General features: G+C 47.6%; 1 protein-coding gene across 4 annotated transcripts in view; it reads left to right on the top strand.

Moving 5' to 3' along the window:
* The window catches only part of LOC307242258 (neurexin-1a-like), a gene marked incomplete at its 3' end in the record, with an annotated part of 222,905 nt that extends 204,219 nt beyond the window's left edge, over nt 1–18,686 (top strand). For 3 of the 4 annotated variants that reach the window (XM_080016644.1, XM_080016643.1, XM_080016641.1), the window contains 2 exons: nt 8,762–8,840; nt 18,382–18,686. In XM_080016644.1, coding sequence (XP_079872770.1) covers nt 8,762–8,840; nt 18,382–18,686 — 384 coding nt within the window. Of the gene's footprint in view, nt 1–8,761; nt 8,850–18,381 lie in introns of all 4 variants that reach the window. The other variant, XM_080016642.1, reaches the window with a different exon arrangement.
* Nucleotides 18,687–19,424: the final 738 nt, after the last annotated feature.

The raw sequence follows: 19,424 nt of genomic DNA, 5'->3' as shown, positions 1-19,424 counted from the left end.
AGCTTGAAAAAAACATAATATTCCTATTTGAGAGGATTAGATCAGAGGAATTTCATGAATTGAGCTTCTATTTATTTGTGACCCAGGAAGTGACTTTTCACTTGTATTTTCTTTTTGAGGCTTCACAGCCCCGCCCAGTTCATTTCATGGAAGAAATAACCTGCAAAGGTTGTTTTTTAATATTTTTATACTTTTGTATTTTAGTTTTTCGACTCTGAAAAGAAGAATTCTACTTTTTAATTGTTTCCATTGCTGCTTCACACCGAGCGGTTACCATGGAAACGCATGATGAAAGACACAAACAGAGGAAGAGGAGGAGGTAAAGGTAGAGGTAAGAGAAGAGGAGGAGGAAGAGGTGGAGGTAGAGGAACAGGAGGAGGAAGAGGAGGGAGATGAGGAGGAATATAAGGAAGAATAGGAGGCGGTCCTTCTGTTCTATAAATCATATTTCTTAAGTGTAGTAGTAGTAAGTACTGATATGAGTCTGAAATGTAGTAAAAGAAGAAACTCTGGAAGTACGTCAGTAAAGTAACAAAGTACTTCAGTTCATCTTATAAAACTATGTACTTACTGTAAATAAAAAGCTAAAAACGGATAAAAAAGTTCCATTCAAGACAAGATAATAGACTAAATTACATAAATAAATAAGAAATATTCTAAATACTATTCTAGGCAGGCGGGATCTGGAGTTCAGGGGTCAGATTGGGACTTGGAGGTCATGGGTTAGATTGAATCCTGGGGGTCAGGGGTCAGATTGGGACCTGGAGGTCAGGGTTAGATGGTGAGTCGAACGTGTCTTCGTCACGGTGACTAACACACCAGTGAGTTCTGGAAAAACAAACCAGCCATGATCCTGCAGCCATGTGGCGTGCAGCCATGAGGCGTGCAGCCATGAGGCGTGCAGCCATGAGGCGTGCAGCCATGAGGCGTGCAGCCATGATCCTGCAGCCATGTGGCGTGCAACCATGAGGCGTGCAGCCATGAGGCGTGCAGCCATGATCCTGCAGCCATGTGGCGTGCAACCATGAGGCGTGCAACCATGAGGCGTGCAGCCATGAGGCGTGCAGCCATGATCCTGCAGCCATGTGGCGTGCAACCATGAGGCGTGCAGCCATGATCCTGCAGCCATGTGGCGTGCAACCATGAGGCGTGCAGCCATGAGGCGTGCAGCCATGAGGCGTGCAACCATGATCCTGCAGCCATGAGGCGTGCAGCCATGAGGCGTGCAGCCATGAGGCGTGCAGCCATGATCCTGCAGCCATGTGGCGTGCAACCATGAGGCGTGCAGCCATGATCCAGCAGCCATGAGGCGTGCAACCATGAGGCGTGCAGCCATGAGGCGTGCAACCATGAGGCGTGCAACCATGAGGTGTGCAACCATGACCCTGCAGCCATGCGGCGTGCAGCCATGCGGCGTGCAACCATGAGGCGTGCAGCCATGAGGCGTGCAGCCATGATCCTGCAGCCATGTGGCGTGCAACCATGAGGCGTGCAGCCATGATCCTGCAGCCATGTGGCGTGCATCCATGAGGCGTGCAGCCATGAGGCGTGCAGCCATGAGGCGTGCAACCATGATCCTGCAGCCATGAGGCGTGCAGCCATGAGGCGTGCAGCCATGAGGCGTGCAGCCATGATCCTGCAGCCATGTGGCGTGCAACCATGAGGCGTGCAGCCATGATCCAGCAGCCATGAGGCGTGCAACCATGAGGCGTGCAGCCATGAGGCGTGCAACCATGAGGCGTGCAACCATGAGGTGTGCAACCATGACCCTGCAGCCATGCGGCGTGCAGCCATGCGGCGTGCAACCATGAGGCGTGCAGCCATGAGGCGTGCAGCCATGATCCTGCAGCCATGTGGCGTGCAACCATGAGGCGTGCAACCATGAGGTGTGCAACCATGACCTTGCAGCCATGTGGCGTGCAGCCATGAGGCGTGCAGCCATGCGGCGTGCAACCATGAGGCGTGCAGCCATGAGGCGTGCAGCCATGAGGCGTGCAACCATGAGGCGTGCAGCCATGAGGCGTGCAACCATGAGGCGTGCAACCATGAGGCGTGCAGTCATGAGGCGTGCAACCATGAGGCGTGCAGCCATGAGGCGTGCAGTCATGAGGCGTGCAGCCATGAGGCGTGCAGTCATGAGGCGTGCAACCATGAGGCGTGCAGTCATGAGGCGTGCAGCCATGAGGCGTGCAGTCATGAGGCGTGCAGCCATGAGGCGTGCAGCCATGAGGCGTGCAGTCATGAGGCGTGCAGCCATGAGGCGTGCAGCCATGAGGTGTGCAACCATGACCCTGCAGCCATGCGGCGTGCAGCCATGAGGCGTGCAGCCATGAGGCGTGTGTGTGTGTGTGTGTGTGTGTGTGTACCTTTTGAAGTCGTTGTGTATTTACCCTCCAAGCTGCACCTCCACGCTCTTAATTATTTATTATAAATTTTTCTTCCTCTCCGACCCCGTTGATCACTCATTGATGCTGATGAAACATGAAACATAAACGTCAGGTTTCCATGTTTCCAGGTTTCAGATGTAGAGATATAACATGCTGCTGATGTAAAAGTTTCCTATCAGTGGATCATTGAACTCCGCCCTGGATGGAGGAAAAGAAAAAGAGGAGGTGTCTGGGAGGAGGCACTGGAGAACCAGGAGGTGCACGATTACACGGGTCAGGAACCTAAAAGCTTTTAAAAATAAAATAGAAATTTATCCTGTTTTAGTCGTTACCGTCGATCAGTGCTCGGCTTTCTGGAAAAAGCAGAAAAGAAAGTGCGGAGCTTCAGTGGAACATGCATGGACAGGAGGCTTTCAGAGCGAAGTGTCAGACGCTCCTCGTGGTGCTCAGCTGGTCTCTGTGGCAGAGCATCAGCAAACCCCATGGAGGAGGAGCAGGTTCCTCCTCTTGCTCCGCCTCCTCCTCCGTCGTGTCAGGGCTGGGAGGATAAACCACCAGCGTCGGGCCCCGGCTCCAGCTGCTCCAGCTGCTCCACCTGCTCCAGCTGTTCTCAGTGCTGTGCTTCTCAACCTCCAAGGTGCGTTCCACCTTCTGCAAGGTTTTCACACACTTGGTGGACAGAAACCTTTCCACTGCTTTCTACTTCAACTTCAGCCTCGTGTCCAACTGCTTTTTCAGATTTTTCAAATGTGCAACAACCCTTTTGGAACTATTTTGCTTTGGAATTCCCTTGGTTGCTGTCGCTACGTCCAGTGTACGAATAAGGAATAAGGAATTATCTTCTGAAATCACCAACCCAAGCAACGTCCCAGGAGATGGTTCTGCCGTTCTCACAGGATTTTTCCAATGGGGAATCATCCCACCCTTCAGAATGATTTGAGGACACTTTATTCATGTAAAATTCCACTGGCATCTCCCCTGAAGCGATGCTGTGGGCCCCCGTCTGAGGGCCCCTCGAACCCGGCGTCCAGGCAGAAGCTGCTGACCAAGCTGTGAGGGAGCTGCAGTTCCTGGATCAGAAGGAAACCAATTAACCTGACAAGTCATCCATGACGGCGTAACTCCATGATTGAGAAACGGTTAAAAGCGACTCCATGGACTGAGTCAGGGCCAGAGGGTCCTTGAGGTTCATAACCTGGAACCAGGCCGATCAGATTGTCAAGTCTGAATTCTGCCTTTTGAAAATCTTTTTCTTGGCTTTTTACTTCACTACAGTGTGTTTTGGTTCCTAACACACAATACTATGAGTGTACGTTTAAAGAACCTGTATTTCTATCTGAGCTTCTCCATCATCGGGCATATTAATCTGTATTAATCCATGTTGTTCAACCTCACCAATAGTCTGATGACCTGAATGTAGACAGGGAGTCCACTCGACCTCTATTCCAACTCTACTCCATCTCCACTCTACCTCCCCTCCACCTCTACTCTTTATCTAATCTGCCTCCTTCTACTTACATAGATAAGAAAAATGATGTAGATGACTGTTGTGGACATGGTTTAATAAACCAGCGCCTGTACACCGGTTTGAAACCATCATCACTGGACCTGGATCTGCTTCAGGAACATGAGCACGTCTGCTTAAGAAGGTGCTTCTGTTGGCGGTGCTCGTTCTGGTGGGAGTTGTGGATCTGGTGGTGGCTCTGGACGTGGTTCTGGTGGTGGTTCTGGCTCTGGAGGTGATTCTCGTTCTGGTTCTTGGAATGGTTCTGGTTCTGGTGATATCTGCCCCTGGAGGCGCTGATTGACAACATGCCTGTGTAATGTCATTGGATCTGTGGGGTTGTGACCCAGAGAAACATGACGCTGGTTTTCTGCTGAATTCTAAGATTATGCTTATAAAAGGACATTTCCTTTTCCTGTTCCCAGCAGAATCCCCACGTTATATCTTCTTCTTCTTCTTCTTCTTCTGGCTCTTTTAATTTATTTCTAACTTATCTATTTAGTTATTTTTATATCAATTTATTTATTTCTAACTTATCTATTTATTTGTTTCTATCTTTTATATTTATTTATTTATTTATATTGTGTCTCATATTTTCATACTTTGTCATTGGAATTGGAAATTAATATGACATGTGTGTTCTTATTTTTGTTCATTCTGGTTAATGCTTCAATGATAATAACCATTAATAATACATATGAAATATATTTTTATTATCAATAATAACTAAGTCGCTTTTATCCAAAGCGACTTACAATTGTTCAAACACCGACGGACGCAGCCATCAGGAGCAATTTGGGGTTAAGTGTCTTGCTCAAGGACACTACAGCATGCTAGCAGGAGGAGCCTGGGATCCAACCAGCAACCTTTACATCACTAGACCACCAGTTCTACCGCCTGAGCTACCATCCCCACCAATTCAATTAGTGTTTAGTGATTCAAGAGGTTTATTTATTTGTCACATACATATACTTACGTTCATACATATGCAGTGAAATGTCTTAATTATTAATGCAACCATCAAATGCTGTAGTTACACTCATAGTTACTTTGTTTGTACTCATTCATAGTTTTCTGTTCCAGAATAGTCAATGAAATACATCTACAGTGTCAGATTATAGTAATTATAATAGACAGACAGACAGACAGACACGCAGACAGACAGGCAGACAGACACACAGACAGACAGACAGACAGACAGACAGACAGACAGACAGACAGACACACAGACAGACACACAGACAGACAGACACACAGACAGACAGACAGGCAGGCAGGCAGGCAGATGGAGAAGAAAATTACACTCATAGCAGCTCACAATCAAATACTATAGGTAATAATAATAATAAGATAATGAATACACAATAAAACTTAGAATCAACAGTTAAGTCAAATAATATATGGAATATACAATAAACCTGTTAATAATCAAAGTAATAGTAAAAATGATTATCCTTTCTTTCTTTGTTTGGGTTGAATTAGTGAGAGCAGCTTGTACCATGCAGAGAGGCAGGGAGACATGAGAGAGAGAGAGAGAGAGAGACAGACAGACAGGCAGACAGAGAGAGAGAGAGAGAGAGAGAGAGAGACTTTGACTTTTAAGGTTCCTTTATTTTCAGTAAATCATGTCACAGCAGCAGAAACTTGATTACGAAGGAGCCACATGAAATCACAGGTCAGAAATGAATAGTATGAGTATAAGCATCTTCAGAGATAACGAGGTTCACAGGGATGTGTTGATGTCTTCACCAGGTTTGAGACTGCTGTTCACTATAAGGACTGCTCCCCTTGGAGCCCAGACTTCCTCCTTTGTACAGTTTACCTCCTTGGAGCAAGAGCGAGAGAAAGGTGGTGATGGAGGCATGGGAGATGGAGATAGTAGAGATAGGAGGGAGAGAACATAGATAAACAGGCAGCAATGCATGCAGGCACAATGATAAACAGGCAGCCATGCAGGCACAATGATAAACAGGCAGCCATGCAGGCACAATGATAAACAGGCAGCCATGCAGGCACAATGATAAACAGGCAGCAATGCAGGCACAATGATTAACAGGCAGCCATGCAGGCACAATGAGAAACAGGCAGCCATGCAGGCACAATGATAAACAGGCAGCCATGCAGGCACAATGATCCATATCCTTGGTAACAAACATTGAGAAAAGAGAAATCACACGGTGGAAGCATCTTAAAGTCCTCAACACACACTGCAGCTTGAAGTGAAGCCCAAACAGAATCCCCTCAGTCAGCTGCTCATGAGGCTGAGCATCACAACCAACACCAACATGGTTCCATGTCAGAGCAGCACTGCTTGACCATCACACATCACGGTCAAGCAAAGAGTTGAAGGAACCAAGAAGGAACCAAAATGGAACCAAAACACCAAACAAACGTCATTGATGTCTTCGCTAAAAAGAGAAAATCCATCGTGACAATATGTCTGTAGTGTCAGAGCCATGAAGCAGAGACAGATCCTGAGCAAGTACAGGCTCAGCGAGCACAGTCCACCAACAAGACATCACAAGACCCAACACAAAGAAGGTGTGGTCAGTGTAAGACAGGTGTGGTCAGTGGAGGACAGGTGTGGGCAGTGGAGGACAGGTGTGGGCAGTGTTGGACAGGTGTGGTCAGTGTAAGACAGGTGTGGTCAGTGTAGGACAGGTGTGGTCAGTGTAAGACAAGTGTGGTCAGTGTAGGACAGGTGTGGTCAGTGTAAGACAGGTGTGGGCAGTGGAAGACAGGTGTGGGCAGTGTTGGACAGGTGTGGTCAGTGTAGGACAGGTGTGGTCAGTGTAAGACAGGTGTGGTCAGTGTAGGACAGGTGTGGTCAGTGTAAGACAGGTGTGGTCAGTGGAGGACAGGTGTGGTCAGTAGAGGACAGGTGCAGTCAGTGTAAGACAGGTGCAGTCAGTGTAAGACAGGTGCGGTCAGTGTAAGACAGGTGTGGTCAGTGTAAGACAGGTGTGGTCAGTGTAAGACAGGTGTGGTCAGTGTAGGACCGGTGTGGTCAGTTTAAGACAGGTGCAGTCAGTGTAAGACAGGTGCAGTCAGTGTAAGACAGGTGCAGTCAGTGTAGGACAGGTGTGGTCAGTGTAAGACAGGTGTGGTCAGTGTAGGACAGGTGTGGTCAGTGTAAGACAGGTGTGGTCAGTGTAGGACAGGTGTGGTCAGTTTAAGACAGGTGCGGTCAGTGTAAGACAGGTGTGGTCAGTGTAAGACAGATGTGGTGTAAGACAAGCCTCATTCAGAGGGAAAGTCCAGTTTTGGCATAAATAATCATTCTTTCTAGTCTTTTCCCCAGATTCAGACCAGAAGGCGGATTCCAGTTCCACCCCTTTAGTGTGGATGCTAAGCGTGTTAGCTCAATGCATGGCTTCTGGTGGGATCAGCTAGCCTAGCTCCTAGGTAATTAGGGAAATACACTTTTCGGCGTGTCAGAAGCCCAGTTATTTACTCTGGATTCTTCAGTTTCCAGGAGTATCTAGAACAGAGAAGAAGTGTAGCTGGGTACTGAGTATCATGTGTACTGAGTATCCTGTGTACTGGGTATCCTGAGTGCTGGGTATCCAGTGTACTGAGTATCCTGTGTAATGGGTATCCTGTGTAATGGGTAGCCTGTGTACTGGGTATCCAGTGTACTGAGTGTCATGTCTATAAAGTATTCTGTGCACTGGTTATCCATTGTACTGAGTATCCTGTGTACTGGATATAATATGTACTGAGTATCCTGTGTACTGAGTATCTTGTGTACTGCGTATCCAGTGTACTGAGTATCCTGTGAACTGGGTATCCTGTGAACTGGGTATCCTGTGAACTGAGTAGCCTGCATACTGGGTATCCTGCGTACTGGGTATCCTGTGTACTGGGTATCCTGTGTACTGGGTATCCTGTGTACTGAGTATAATGTGTACTGAGTATCCTGTGTGCTGGTTATCCAGTGTACTGAGTATCATGTCTATTAAGTATTCTGTGTACTGGGTATCCATTGTACTGAGTATCCGGTGTACTGAGTATCCTGTGTACTGTGTATCCTGAGTACTGGGTATCCAGTGTACTGAGTATCCAGTGTACTGAGTATCCTGTGTACTGGGTATTCTGTGTACTGGTTATCCAGTGTACTGAGTATCCTGTGTACTGAGTATCATGTGTACTGAGTATCCTGTGTACTGGGTATCCAGTGTACTGAGTATCCTGTGTACTGAGTATCATGTGTACTGAGTATCCTGTGTACTGGGTATCCAGTGTACTGAGTATCCTGTGTACTGTGTACTATGTGTGCTGAATATCCTGTGTACTGAGCATCCCGTGTAATGAGTATAATGTGTAATGAGTATGCTGTGAACTGGGTTTCCTGTGAATTGGGTATTCTGTGTACTACGCATCCTGTGTATTGAGTATCCTCTATACTGGGTATCCTGTCTGCTGAGTAACCTGTGTACTGGTATCCTGTGTCCTGAGTATCATGTCTACTGGGTAGCCTGTGTACTGGGTAGCCTGTGTACTGGGTATCCAGTGTACTGAGTATCCTGTGTATTGAGTATCCTGTGTACTGGGTATCCTATGTACTGAGTATCCTGTGTACTGGGTATCCTGTGTACTTTGATTCCTGTGTATTAAGTATCCTGTGTACTGAGTATCCTGTGTACCGAGTGTCCTGTGTACTGAGTATCCTGTGTACTGGGTATCCTGTGTACTTTGCATCCTGTGTACTGAGTATCCTCTCTACTGGGTATCCTGTCTGCTGAGTAACCTGTGTACTGGTATCCTGTGTCCTGAGTATCCTGTGTCCTGAGTATCCTGTGTACTGGGTATCCTGTGTACTAAGTATCCTGTGTACTAAGTATCCTCTGTACTTGTCCTCTATCTCCAGACCACGGACGACCTGCTGGTGGCGTCGGCCGAGTGCCCGAGCGACGACGAGGACATTGAACCCTGTGAGCCGAGCTCAGGTGGGTTAGGTTAGTCCTCCTTTATTCTTTTTTTCTGGTGTGTGTCCATGTCTACAGCAGCCTACACATAGTCCTCCACCCATACACCCTACACCTCTGTACCACTACATCCCTACAACCCTGCACCCCTGTATGCCTGCACCCCTACAGCTCTACACCCCTACATCCTTACATCCCTACAACCCTACACCCCACCAACCCCTACACCCCTGTATCCCACCACTTAACAACCCAACATCCCTACAACCCTACACCCCTGTACCCCTACACCACTACACCCCTACACCCCGACAACCCTTTATCCCTCCACCAAACGACCCAACACCCCTACACCCCTACAACCTTACACACCTACACACATATACCCTACACCCATCCATCCCTACATCCCTACAACTGTACATCCCTACACCCCTGTACCCCTACATCCCTACCACTCTACATCCCAACAACTCTACATCCCTACAACCCTACATTCCTACAACCCTACCAACCTACATCCCTATAACCCTACACCCCTGTACCCCTATGTCCCTGTACCCCTAAACCCCTAAACCCCTACAGCCCTAGACGCCTACACTCCTACATCCCTACACCCCTACACCTCTACATCCCTACAACCCTGCACCCATCCATCCCTACATACCAACAACCCTTCCCCTACACTGCTACACCCGTACACCCCACACCCTACGCCTACACCCCAACTCCCCTGCACCCATCGCTCCCTACATCCCTCTTAACAAATCAGAGCTCAGCATTGTGGTTGTTGTTATCTCCCATCAGATGTTTGTTCACACAGAAACAGGGAGACGACAAGTAGAAGAAGAAGAAAAAGAAGAAGAAGAGAAGAAGAAGAAGAAGAAGAGCAATATTATTTAGAGCCAGACATGATTACCCTGTGTGTGTGTGTGTGTGTGTGTCTCTAATTAGATCCAGCTCCTGTTAGGTCTGTTCTCTCTGCAGTGTCACGTCTCGCTTCATTCCCAACAAAATAATTCTGGTCTGGATGTAGATTTCCTCCAGGACGGGTACAAACAGGATCATACACCGGTGCGTTGGAGCCGTGTTCCAGGGCCCAGAGCGTCTCAGTGCAGAGGTTCAGTGTTTACACCGGGATCCTGTTCAGGTTCCGTCTGCAGCAGTGACGTCCTCCCTCCGTCCCTCTGAACGTGCTTCTAGACCCGGCTCTACATTATAGAGCAGCCCACAGCGAAGCTCTGGCCTTCAGCCCCAGCTCTGCAGTTTTAATGCAGTGTACTGCAGTATTTCTGCAATATTTCTTCAGTAATACTGCAGTAATACTCTGCTACACTCACAGTTTGGTCCTCGTTTACTGCGCTGCATGGAAGTTACATTGATACTTTAATCTCATCTCTTCAGATTTAGTTTTTTTTCTGTAATGCGTAATGGTTCCCATTTTTATAATATAAACAATAGATAATTACGTATATTTAGAAAAAATGTATTTAATCAATTATAATGACATTCTGTTATTTCCCAGACCTGTGTCTAGTCAACATAACGGATGACCTATTGCACACCTTTAGTTTTATTCATGGATTACTGACTGAAGAAATGGATTATTTAGGGATATTCTGTTGTGACACCACATAGTATTGATGCGATTCAGTATCACAATACTCAAAGTACACAATGTATTTCTGATGCAGATATTACTTCCAGTGCTACGTGTAGCAGTTTAATAAGCGTTTCCTCGACAAGGTCAGCAGCTGAACCGATCCCAGTGAAGTGTGAAGTTCCTCCTGGTTTCAGGGGATTTGACGCCTCGTCCTGAAACAGATACTCTCCTGAAGGACTTTCTCACATTACTGTCGCTTCGACTCCGGCTCCGACACCAAGCGTACATCCCGGCAGAGGGAGAGCTGGCGTTTAGAGTCTCCACACGCTGTTATCACGGGAAAGCCACGACTAAGAGGCCTTAAATGACAGCTTAGATCCTGAACACCAGCAGGAAAGGGTGGAAACGGCTTCGGTCCGAGGTCGGCTCTACACGGTGCGGCTCTACGTGGTAGATCCCTCACAGCGGCTCGTCAGGGCTCGTTGAACCCATCACTGCGACTTCCTCATTTCTAAACTCGGTTCCATTCAGCCTCACAAAGCGCCGTCCAGCTGAACACCAGCAGATAATCTGAGACTCAGATTAGATCAAAATGCAGCAAATCCAATCGTCCTGGTTCAGGAAACACAGCGAGACACGAGGAACCCCATCACCTCTGAGAAGGCTGTTTGAAACAGTCTGAACAGACAGGTAGTCGTGAGAACCTGCAGCTGGATGGGAAAAGACATCATTTAACACATAGGTTCACATCATGTACCTGGGTGTAGGTATAAAGCCTGTAGGTGTTTCATGGAAAATAAATGGATCCAATGTTTTACTCAATGCAAATGGATAGATGGGTAGGGAGGTAGGTTAGTAGATGGGTAGGTAGGTTATTAGATAGGAAGTTAGGTTAGTAGATAGGTACGTAGGTTATTAGATAGGAAGTTAGGTTAGTAGATAGGTACGTAGGTTATTAGATAGGAAGTTAGGTTAATAGATAGGTACGTAGGTTTGTAGATAGATATGTAGGTAGGTTTGTAGATAGATATGTAGGTTTGTAGATAGATATGTTGGTAGGTTTGTAGATAGATATGTAGGTAGGTTAGTAGATAGGTAGGTAGGTTAGTAGATAAGTAGGTAGCTTTGTAGATAGATAGATAGATAGATAGGTAGGTAGGTAGGTAGGTTAGTAGATAGATAGGTAGGTTAGTAGATAGGTAGGTAGGCTAGTAGATTGGTACATAGGTTTGTAGATAGATATGTAGGTAGGTTAGTAGATAGGTAGGTAGGTTGGTAGATAGGTAGGTAGGTTTGTAGATAGATATGTTGGTAGGTTTGTAGATAGATAGGTAGGTAGGTTAGTAGATAGGTAGGTAGGTAGCTTAGTAGATAGGTAGGTAGGTTAGTAGATAGGTAGGTAGGTTTGTAGATAGGTAGGTAGGTTAGTAGATTGGTAGATAGGTTTGTAGATAGGTAGGTAGGTTAGTTGATGGTTAGGTAGGTTAGCTGATAGGTAGATCAGTTAGTAGATAGGTAGGTAGGTTAGTTGATAGGTAGGTAGGTTAGTAGATAGGTAGGTAGGTTAGTTGGTAGGTAGGTAGGTTAGTTGATGGTTAGGTAGGTTAGTTGATAGGTAGATAGGTTAGTAGATAGGTAGGTAGGTTAGTTTATAGGTAGGTAGGTTAATAGTTAGGTAGATAGGTAGGTAGGTAGGTAAGTAGACAGTTAGGTAGGTTAGTAGATAGGTAGGTAGGTTAGTAGATAGGTAGGTAGGTTAGTTGATAGGTAGGTAGGTTAGTAGATAGGTAGGTAGGTTAGTTGATAGGTAGGTAGGTTAGTAGATAGGTAGGTAGGTTAGTTGGTAGGTAGGTAGGTTAGTTGATAGGTAGGTAGGTTAATTGATAGGTAGGTAGGTTAATTGATAGGTAGGTAGGTTAGTAGATTGGTAGGTAGGTTAGTTGGTAGGTAGGTAGGTTAGTTGATAGGTAGGTAGGTTAGTTGATAGGTAGGTAGGTTAGTTGATAGGTAGGTAGGTTAGTAGATAGGTAGGTAGGTTAGTTGGTAGGTAGGTAGGTTAGTTGATAGGTAGGTAGGTTAGTAGATAGGTAGGTAGGTTAATTGATAGGTAGGTAGGTTAATTGATAGGTAGGTAGGTTAGTAGATAGGTAGGTAGGTTAATTGATAGGTAGGTAGGTTAATTGATAGGTAGGTAGGTTAGTAGATTGGTAGGTAGGTTAGTTGATAGGTAGGTAGGTGAGTTGATAGGTAGGTAGGTTAGTATATAGTAGGTAGGTAGGTTAGTAGATAGGTAGGAAGGTTAATAGATGGGTAGGTAGGTGGTTGTCGGGGTTCATGGATGCAGCGGCTGCAGGTTCAGCTGCAGCATTAACATCTCTATCAGGAGATAAACCTGTTGAATTTAAATCCTTCTGACTAACAACGTGCTGTAGACTACAATAGATGTCATAGTGAAGAGTCAAAGGCGTCACTTCAGACTGTCCAGTCTGAGGTTAGTTGATAGGTAGGTAGGTTAGTAGACAGGTAGGTAGGTAGGTTGGTAGGTAGGTAGGTTAGTTGATGGTTAGGTAGGTTAGTTGATAGGTAGGTAGGTAGGTAAGTAGATAGTTAGGTAGGTTAGTAGATAGGTAGGTAGGTTAGTTGATAGTTAGGTAGGTTAGTAGATAGGTAGGTAGGTTAGTTGGTAGGTAGGTAGGTTAGTTGATAGGTAGGTAGGTTAGTAGATAGGTAGGTAGGTTAGTTGATAGGTAGGTAGGTTAGTAGATAGGTAGATAGGTAGGTAGGTAAGTAGATAGTTAGGTAGGTTAGTAGATAGGTAGGTAGGTTAGTTGGTAGGTAGGTAGGTTAGTTGGTAGGTAGGTAGGTTAGTTGGTAGGTAGGTAGGTTAGTTGATAGGTAGGTAGGTTAGTTGATAGGTAACAACTAACAACGTGCTGTAGACTACAATAGATGTCATAGTGAAGAGTCAAAGGCGTCACTTCAGACTGTCCAGTCTGAGCTGTTGGTTTGGTCCTGTGGTTCTCAACTAGGGTTCTCCCCCAAGGGTCCTGCGGGAGGGTCCCGGGGTTCCCCAGCCCCGTTAAAGGACGTTCAATGATACAAATCTGATCAAATCGATCAATCTGAGACTCCTGATGCGGAAAAGGTTCAGAGTCATTGTTCTACACTTCACCATTACTCACCTGCTGAAACAAAATACATTGCGTCTGTTCTCTGCCTGTGAAACCCTCTACTTCTCTGCTTTTCCTTTGTGCCATTTCTGTGCTTTGCACTCGAAGCGTCAAAGCAGAAATGTCTTGTTTTCCTTCTTCACCTTCATTCTTTATTTAACGTTGCGCCCTCCAATCAGAGCCCCGTACACACTCGGACTTCTATTAAATTCCTCGATTGCGTTTCCCCAATAATCCGGTGGTGGCTCTGTGCCGCTATGCCGGCGGGTGGAGGTTAATCATCTCTCGTTTTGCTCGGCCTCCTCTCCTTGCTCTCTTTCCTCCAGCGGTTTCCTTGCTGACATTATCGGCGACCGAGCTGTTTGACATTTCCACTAATATAACAATATAATAACTTTATGGGGCTGAGAGAGAAAAAAAGAAACATGGAGGAAACAAATGAATTAAATGGCAACTCTGCGGTTCAGGCCCGAGGAATAAAATGATTATTTTAAGCGACGCTGAGAGAATGATGGAACAGGTTGCCCTCGCTGTCGGAGGTCACTGCCCCTCTGACGACTGATGTAATGACTGAGCTGCGGCGGCGGCTGCGTTCATGCTGGCTGCACGCTGGCTACATGTACGCTGGCTACATGCACGCTGGGTCCAAGCACGCTGGCTACATGTACGCTGGCTACATGTATGCTGGCTCCAGGCACACTGGCTACATGCACGCTGGCTACATGTACGCTGGCTACATGCACGCTGGCTACATGTACGCTGGCTACATGCACGCTGGGTCCAAGCACGCTGGCTACATGTACGCTGGCTACATGTATGCTGGCTCCAGGCACACTGGCTACATGCACGCTGGCTACATGCACGCTGGCTACAAGCACGCTGGCTACATGCACGCTGGCGACATGCACGCTGGCTACATGCACGCTGGCTACAAGCACGCTGGCTACATGCACGCTGGCTACATGTACGCTGGCTACATGCACGCTGGCTACATGCACGCTGGCTACATGCACGCTGGCTACAAGCACGCTGGCTACATGTACGCTGGCTACATGCACGCTGGCTACATGTACGCTGGCTACATGCACGCTGGCTACATGCACGCTGGCTACAAGCACACTGGCTACATGTACGCTGGCTACATGCACGCTGGCTACATGCACGCTGGCTACATGCACGCTGGCTACAAGCACACTGGCTGCATGCACTCTGGCTGCATGCTGGCTACAAGCACACTGGCTGCATGCACTCTGGCTGCATGCTGGCTACATGCACCCTGGCTGCATGCATAGTGGCTATATGCACGCTGGGTATATGTATTCTGGGTGCATGCACGCTGGCTGCAGGCATGTTGCCTGCATGCACTCTGGTTGCACCCTGGCTACATGCACGCTGGCTACATGCACACTGACTTCATGTATGCTGACTGCATGCACGCTGGCTGTATGCACACTTGCTGCATGCATATTGCTGGCTGCGTGCACGTTGGCTGCATGCACGCTGGTTGCATGCACGCTAGCTGCAGCCGCGCATGCCAACATGTCGCCGCTCTCAGACTCCTGAATGGGATCGGGGTGGATCAGGATCAGCTCGGGGGAAACAAAGATCTCCTCCAAGTTTTCATGGGATGCGACCACAACATATGTCCATCAAAGTAATCAGTGTGAGCTCTGACCATCGCCTCAGTTTTAAATATGAAATCTAAGATCTTAGGTCCAGAGGAGATGGGTTTGGAACCAGTCTTTGGTCAATTTCATGCTTTTTGTTTTCTGTCCTCTCTTCCTCTCTTAGACTCTTAGAAAACAGGATTTCACGGCTGCTCCACTTCATTCTGTAAACTGATCCCTCCCTATTTATATTTTCTATTATTTATTTATTTTTCGAGCGGCGTCTTTAGCTTTTCTGACGTTGACGCTAATACAAAGTGTCGGTTTCTCTGTGGAAATAGAGCGTGACGGACGAGAGCAGCGAGAAGCCAACGACCAGAGGAAAAGAAGAGCGGCAGGAAACACCAAACTCAAATCCAGTTTATTAGAATAGAATATCTCTTTATTGTCATTGTACAAGTAGAAGACAACAATTTCTCCTCTGCATTTGACCCATCCTCTACACCCCTAGGAGCAGTGGGCAGCCACAGTGCAGCGCCCGGGGACCAACTCAAGCTCTTTTGCCAGTGCCTTGCTGGGGGCACTGGCAGGAGTGTAAACCCCTATTATACATTCTATGTCTGTGATGGTGGAGGAAACACACACACAGGGAGAACATGCAAACTACACACAGAAAGGACCTGGGAAGGCCGGGGTTTAGACCCAGGACCTTTTTACTGTGAGGCAACAGTGCTAACCACTAAGCCACGGTGCAGCTAGTCAGGGAAACATCAAGACAGAATATTTTCACCGGAAAATCACCAGAACAATATTTTTTCTAAATTTTCTTCATGAAAATCGATCTTCATGTCTCATTGGATCCAAGATGAAAGAACACCTCACATCAGTGTTTTTATTCTTGATTTCAAGTTGTTCTTCCTACATTTAGTCTGACCGTGGAAGCTGTCGTGTGATGGAAGGTCGTCGGAGGCAGTGAGCAGTGGTGCATGCAGCTTCTTCATGGATGCTCAGCCTCACACTCCGGCAGTATCACACGTACAGCAGCTGCGCATCAAGCGCTTGTTCCCGAGAACAGTGTGAGAGTCACACGGAGAAGGAGCCCCCGTCCGGCCGCTCAGGCGGCGACTGGACGCGTGAAGTTTACCTTCTGGAGGCTGTTTATAGCTGAGTTCACAGCAAAACACTCTGTTGTGGCACTAATACATGGACCCATTCATCATTTGGTCGATTCAAGTAAATTATTGAGTGAATAGTGAATCGGCTTCGGATTAACCCAGTGTGGGGCCCCAGGGCAACCACAGGCCAGATCCAGGCCCCTGAGATGACACACCCAGTCCCAAAGTGTCTTACATACCAAATATGATTTTTACTTATTTAATTTTTTATTGATTCATTTCAATTTACTGAATGCTAACCATGTTTGAACAAACTATATGACAATGTGTACAGCGTCGTACCATCTGAGCTGTGTTTCAAACTGTCTGACCATTAGGGGTGAAAGGTTTGACTATTTTCAGATTCAGTTCTTGGGTGACTCAGTGAAAAGAGGCAGAGAAACGCAGAGCGACACTCAGTGAATGCAGATCCATGAATGCGGATCATTCGAAAATCATGGTGTTGCTGCTGCTCATCGCCTGGGACACGATGGAGGTTTGTCCTTCAGCGTTTTCCGTCTCCTCGCTTCTCTTAAATAAAGCTCCTCTCACTTCCTGCATCTTCCACTTCTGGTTTTCCTGGACGCAGCGTTTCCCAGGCTCCGCTGGTGTTTCAGGGATGGAGGTGAGAGGAGAGGAAGGTTGTTCCACCTGAAGTCTCCCCCCCGGGCGCCTCCTTGACCAGTGCCCCCCGCTGGGCCGTCGTGGTCCGAGGTCCTTTCCTCTGCGTCTGATTCACCCCTGAGTGTGTCCAGAGAGCGGAAGAGCGGCTATTTCTCCCTTCTTTATGTTCCTCCATCCTGAGGTGATGGAGGGATGAGAGGAGAAGGAGGTGTGGACGCAGGGCTCCCCCTTATCCTCCTTCTCCTCTTCCTCCTCATCCTGCTTGGAGCTCAGAGATCTCCTCTCAAACCGAGCGTTTCCTCCTCACGTCCGGCTGTTTGTCCCTGAGCGGGGTGGAGCGCGGCTCGCCGTCAATACCCACAGTGCACCTCTCTGGTTTCTGGCTTTTGACCACGAGCAGCAGAGCGTCTTCACACCTGTCTTTCAGGATAAGTGGCTTTGTGGCCAGCGGCGCTAATCTGCTACGATGCTCCGTCCACTCACGCGGGGTGCTCGTCCCGCGGTGTCTGCATTGGAAAACACCTGACGTGGGTCAACGGGAGGTTCCCTCCTGGCCGGGGGACCCTTTGGAAGCAGCGTTTGGCTTTAAGCCACCGCCATCGGGAGAATATCATAGTTTTTATGGATGTGGATGACCAGTTGATCAGAGGAGGAGGAGGAGACGCAGCGGGCGAGGTGATGGAACCGTGAAGAGGCTCTCAGGGCTGATGGAGCCCCTTCCAACTGGAAAGCACTCGGAACTTAAAGTGCGCTCTGACATACAATCATCTCCACGCTCTCCAAACAGGAAGGATCGCGCACATTTGAGCTTCCAGGTTGAGGAGTTGTCAGATAATAATCAGTCGTGAATATTAGTGATGATTCAAACATCATCGCTCACAACCTCATGACCTCACAACCTCATGACCTCACAACCTCACGACCTCATGACCTCACGACCTCACGACCTCATGACCAGATACTTCAAAAGTCATTCATATCAATCTGTTTCTAAATGTCTCAGAACATTTGGATTTATTCATTGTTGAAGAACAGAACAGAAAAGCTTGTGGAGATGTCAAAACATCTCTTTCAAAGCGGTTGAGGAAGCTCCTGGTTGTAGAATGGAGGCTTCGACCTTTGACCTTCCTGTGTGAAGGGTCATAGAACGGCCAGGGGTGCGAAGCTCGACTCAAAAACCTGAAACTCTGGAAAAAAATGTCCATTTAGTGTAATAAGAGGAAGTGAAACCTCCCGAAGAAATGCTTCTTTCAGGCCGGGAAAGGAAGAAGTGATGTAGAAAGCTCTTTATGCTCCTTCCATGCTCCGCCCTCCTTCTGTAACGTGCGGGTGGAGGACGGTCTTTGCTGAACCGTGAAGGTCTTTGCTGTGTTTCCTAACATGTGTCTCTTCTCTTCCTCGCAGCCAACCCCACTGGCTCGGGGCCCAAGACCTTCCCAGGAACCTCGGAGGTGTTCCGCGAGTCCAGCAGCACCACGGGGATGGTGGTGGGCATCGTGGCGGCGGCCGCGCTCTGCATCCTCATCCTGCTCTACGCCATGTACAAGTACCGCAACCGCGACGAGGGCTCGTACCACGTGGACGAGAGCCGCAACTACATCAGCAACTCGGCTCAATCCAATGGGACGGTGCTGAAGGAGAAGCAGCCCAACACCGCCAAGACCTCCGGCAAGAACAAGAAGAACAATGACAAGGAGTACTACGTGTGATCTACCGCCGACCTCTGTCCACCGGGGGAGCCCAGGATCCATGTAAAGCAAATACAAACTTTATTTAGTGGTTTTCTACCAGGAGACGGCGTTTTGACTCCGTGGAAACACGTTTCTTCTCGGGACTTCAGACGCAGCGACGCCCCAACGACAATACGAAGCAACCGGACTCTGGACCCCTGGACCAACTGACTCCCACCCACGTGGGAAACGTCGGCATCGGGAGCTTCTCTGCAGCAACTGGAAGGGAAGGAGGGGAATCAAGGGAAGGAGGGGAAGGAGGCGGAGCCGGCGCCGGATCCTCTCCCTGCAAACTGCTGTGAAGCGTCACCGAGGTTGGGAGGAGTCCGTGCACGAGCGTTTATCCTTTTCCAGTTCATCTGTTTCTATTCGGTACAAACCACATTGATGTGCTTTCTGGACTGTGACCACGTGGTGTTTTTTAGCCTGTTGCATAGAACGATAACGGCTCCTCAAACCTTTCTTTTTTTGGAATAAAACCTTAAAAAAACAGAGAAAAAATAAAAAGTAAGTGTTACTTAGTGTTGCTAGACAATAGAGGGTTTTATGACGACATCCGCAATATCTATATTTTTATTTAGTTTTACCTGCCTCGCTCCTTTTTACATGGGCTCCTACATGGATTTATACTGGGGGGACCTGAGGCTCCATGACAGAATGAAAGGATGAAAGGATGAAATGATGAAAGGATAAAATGATGAAAGGAAGAAATGAGGA

This window comes from Zeus faber (assembly GCF_960531495.2).
Source record: "Zeus faber genome assembly, chromosome: 16".
NCBI classification, from domain to species: domain Eukaryota; kingdom Metazoa; phylum Chordata; class Actinopteri; order Zeiformes; family Zeidae; genus Zeus; species Zeus faber.
Note: the sequence above shows the minus strand (reverse complement) of the source record. Positions and strands in the feature narration are given on the sequence as shown.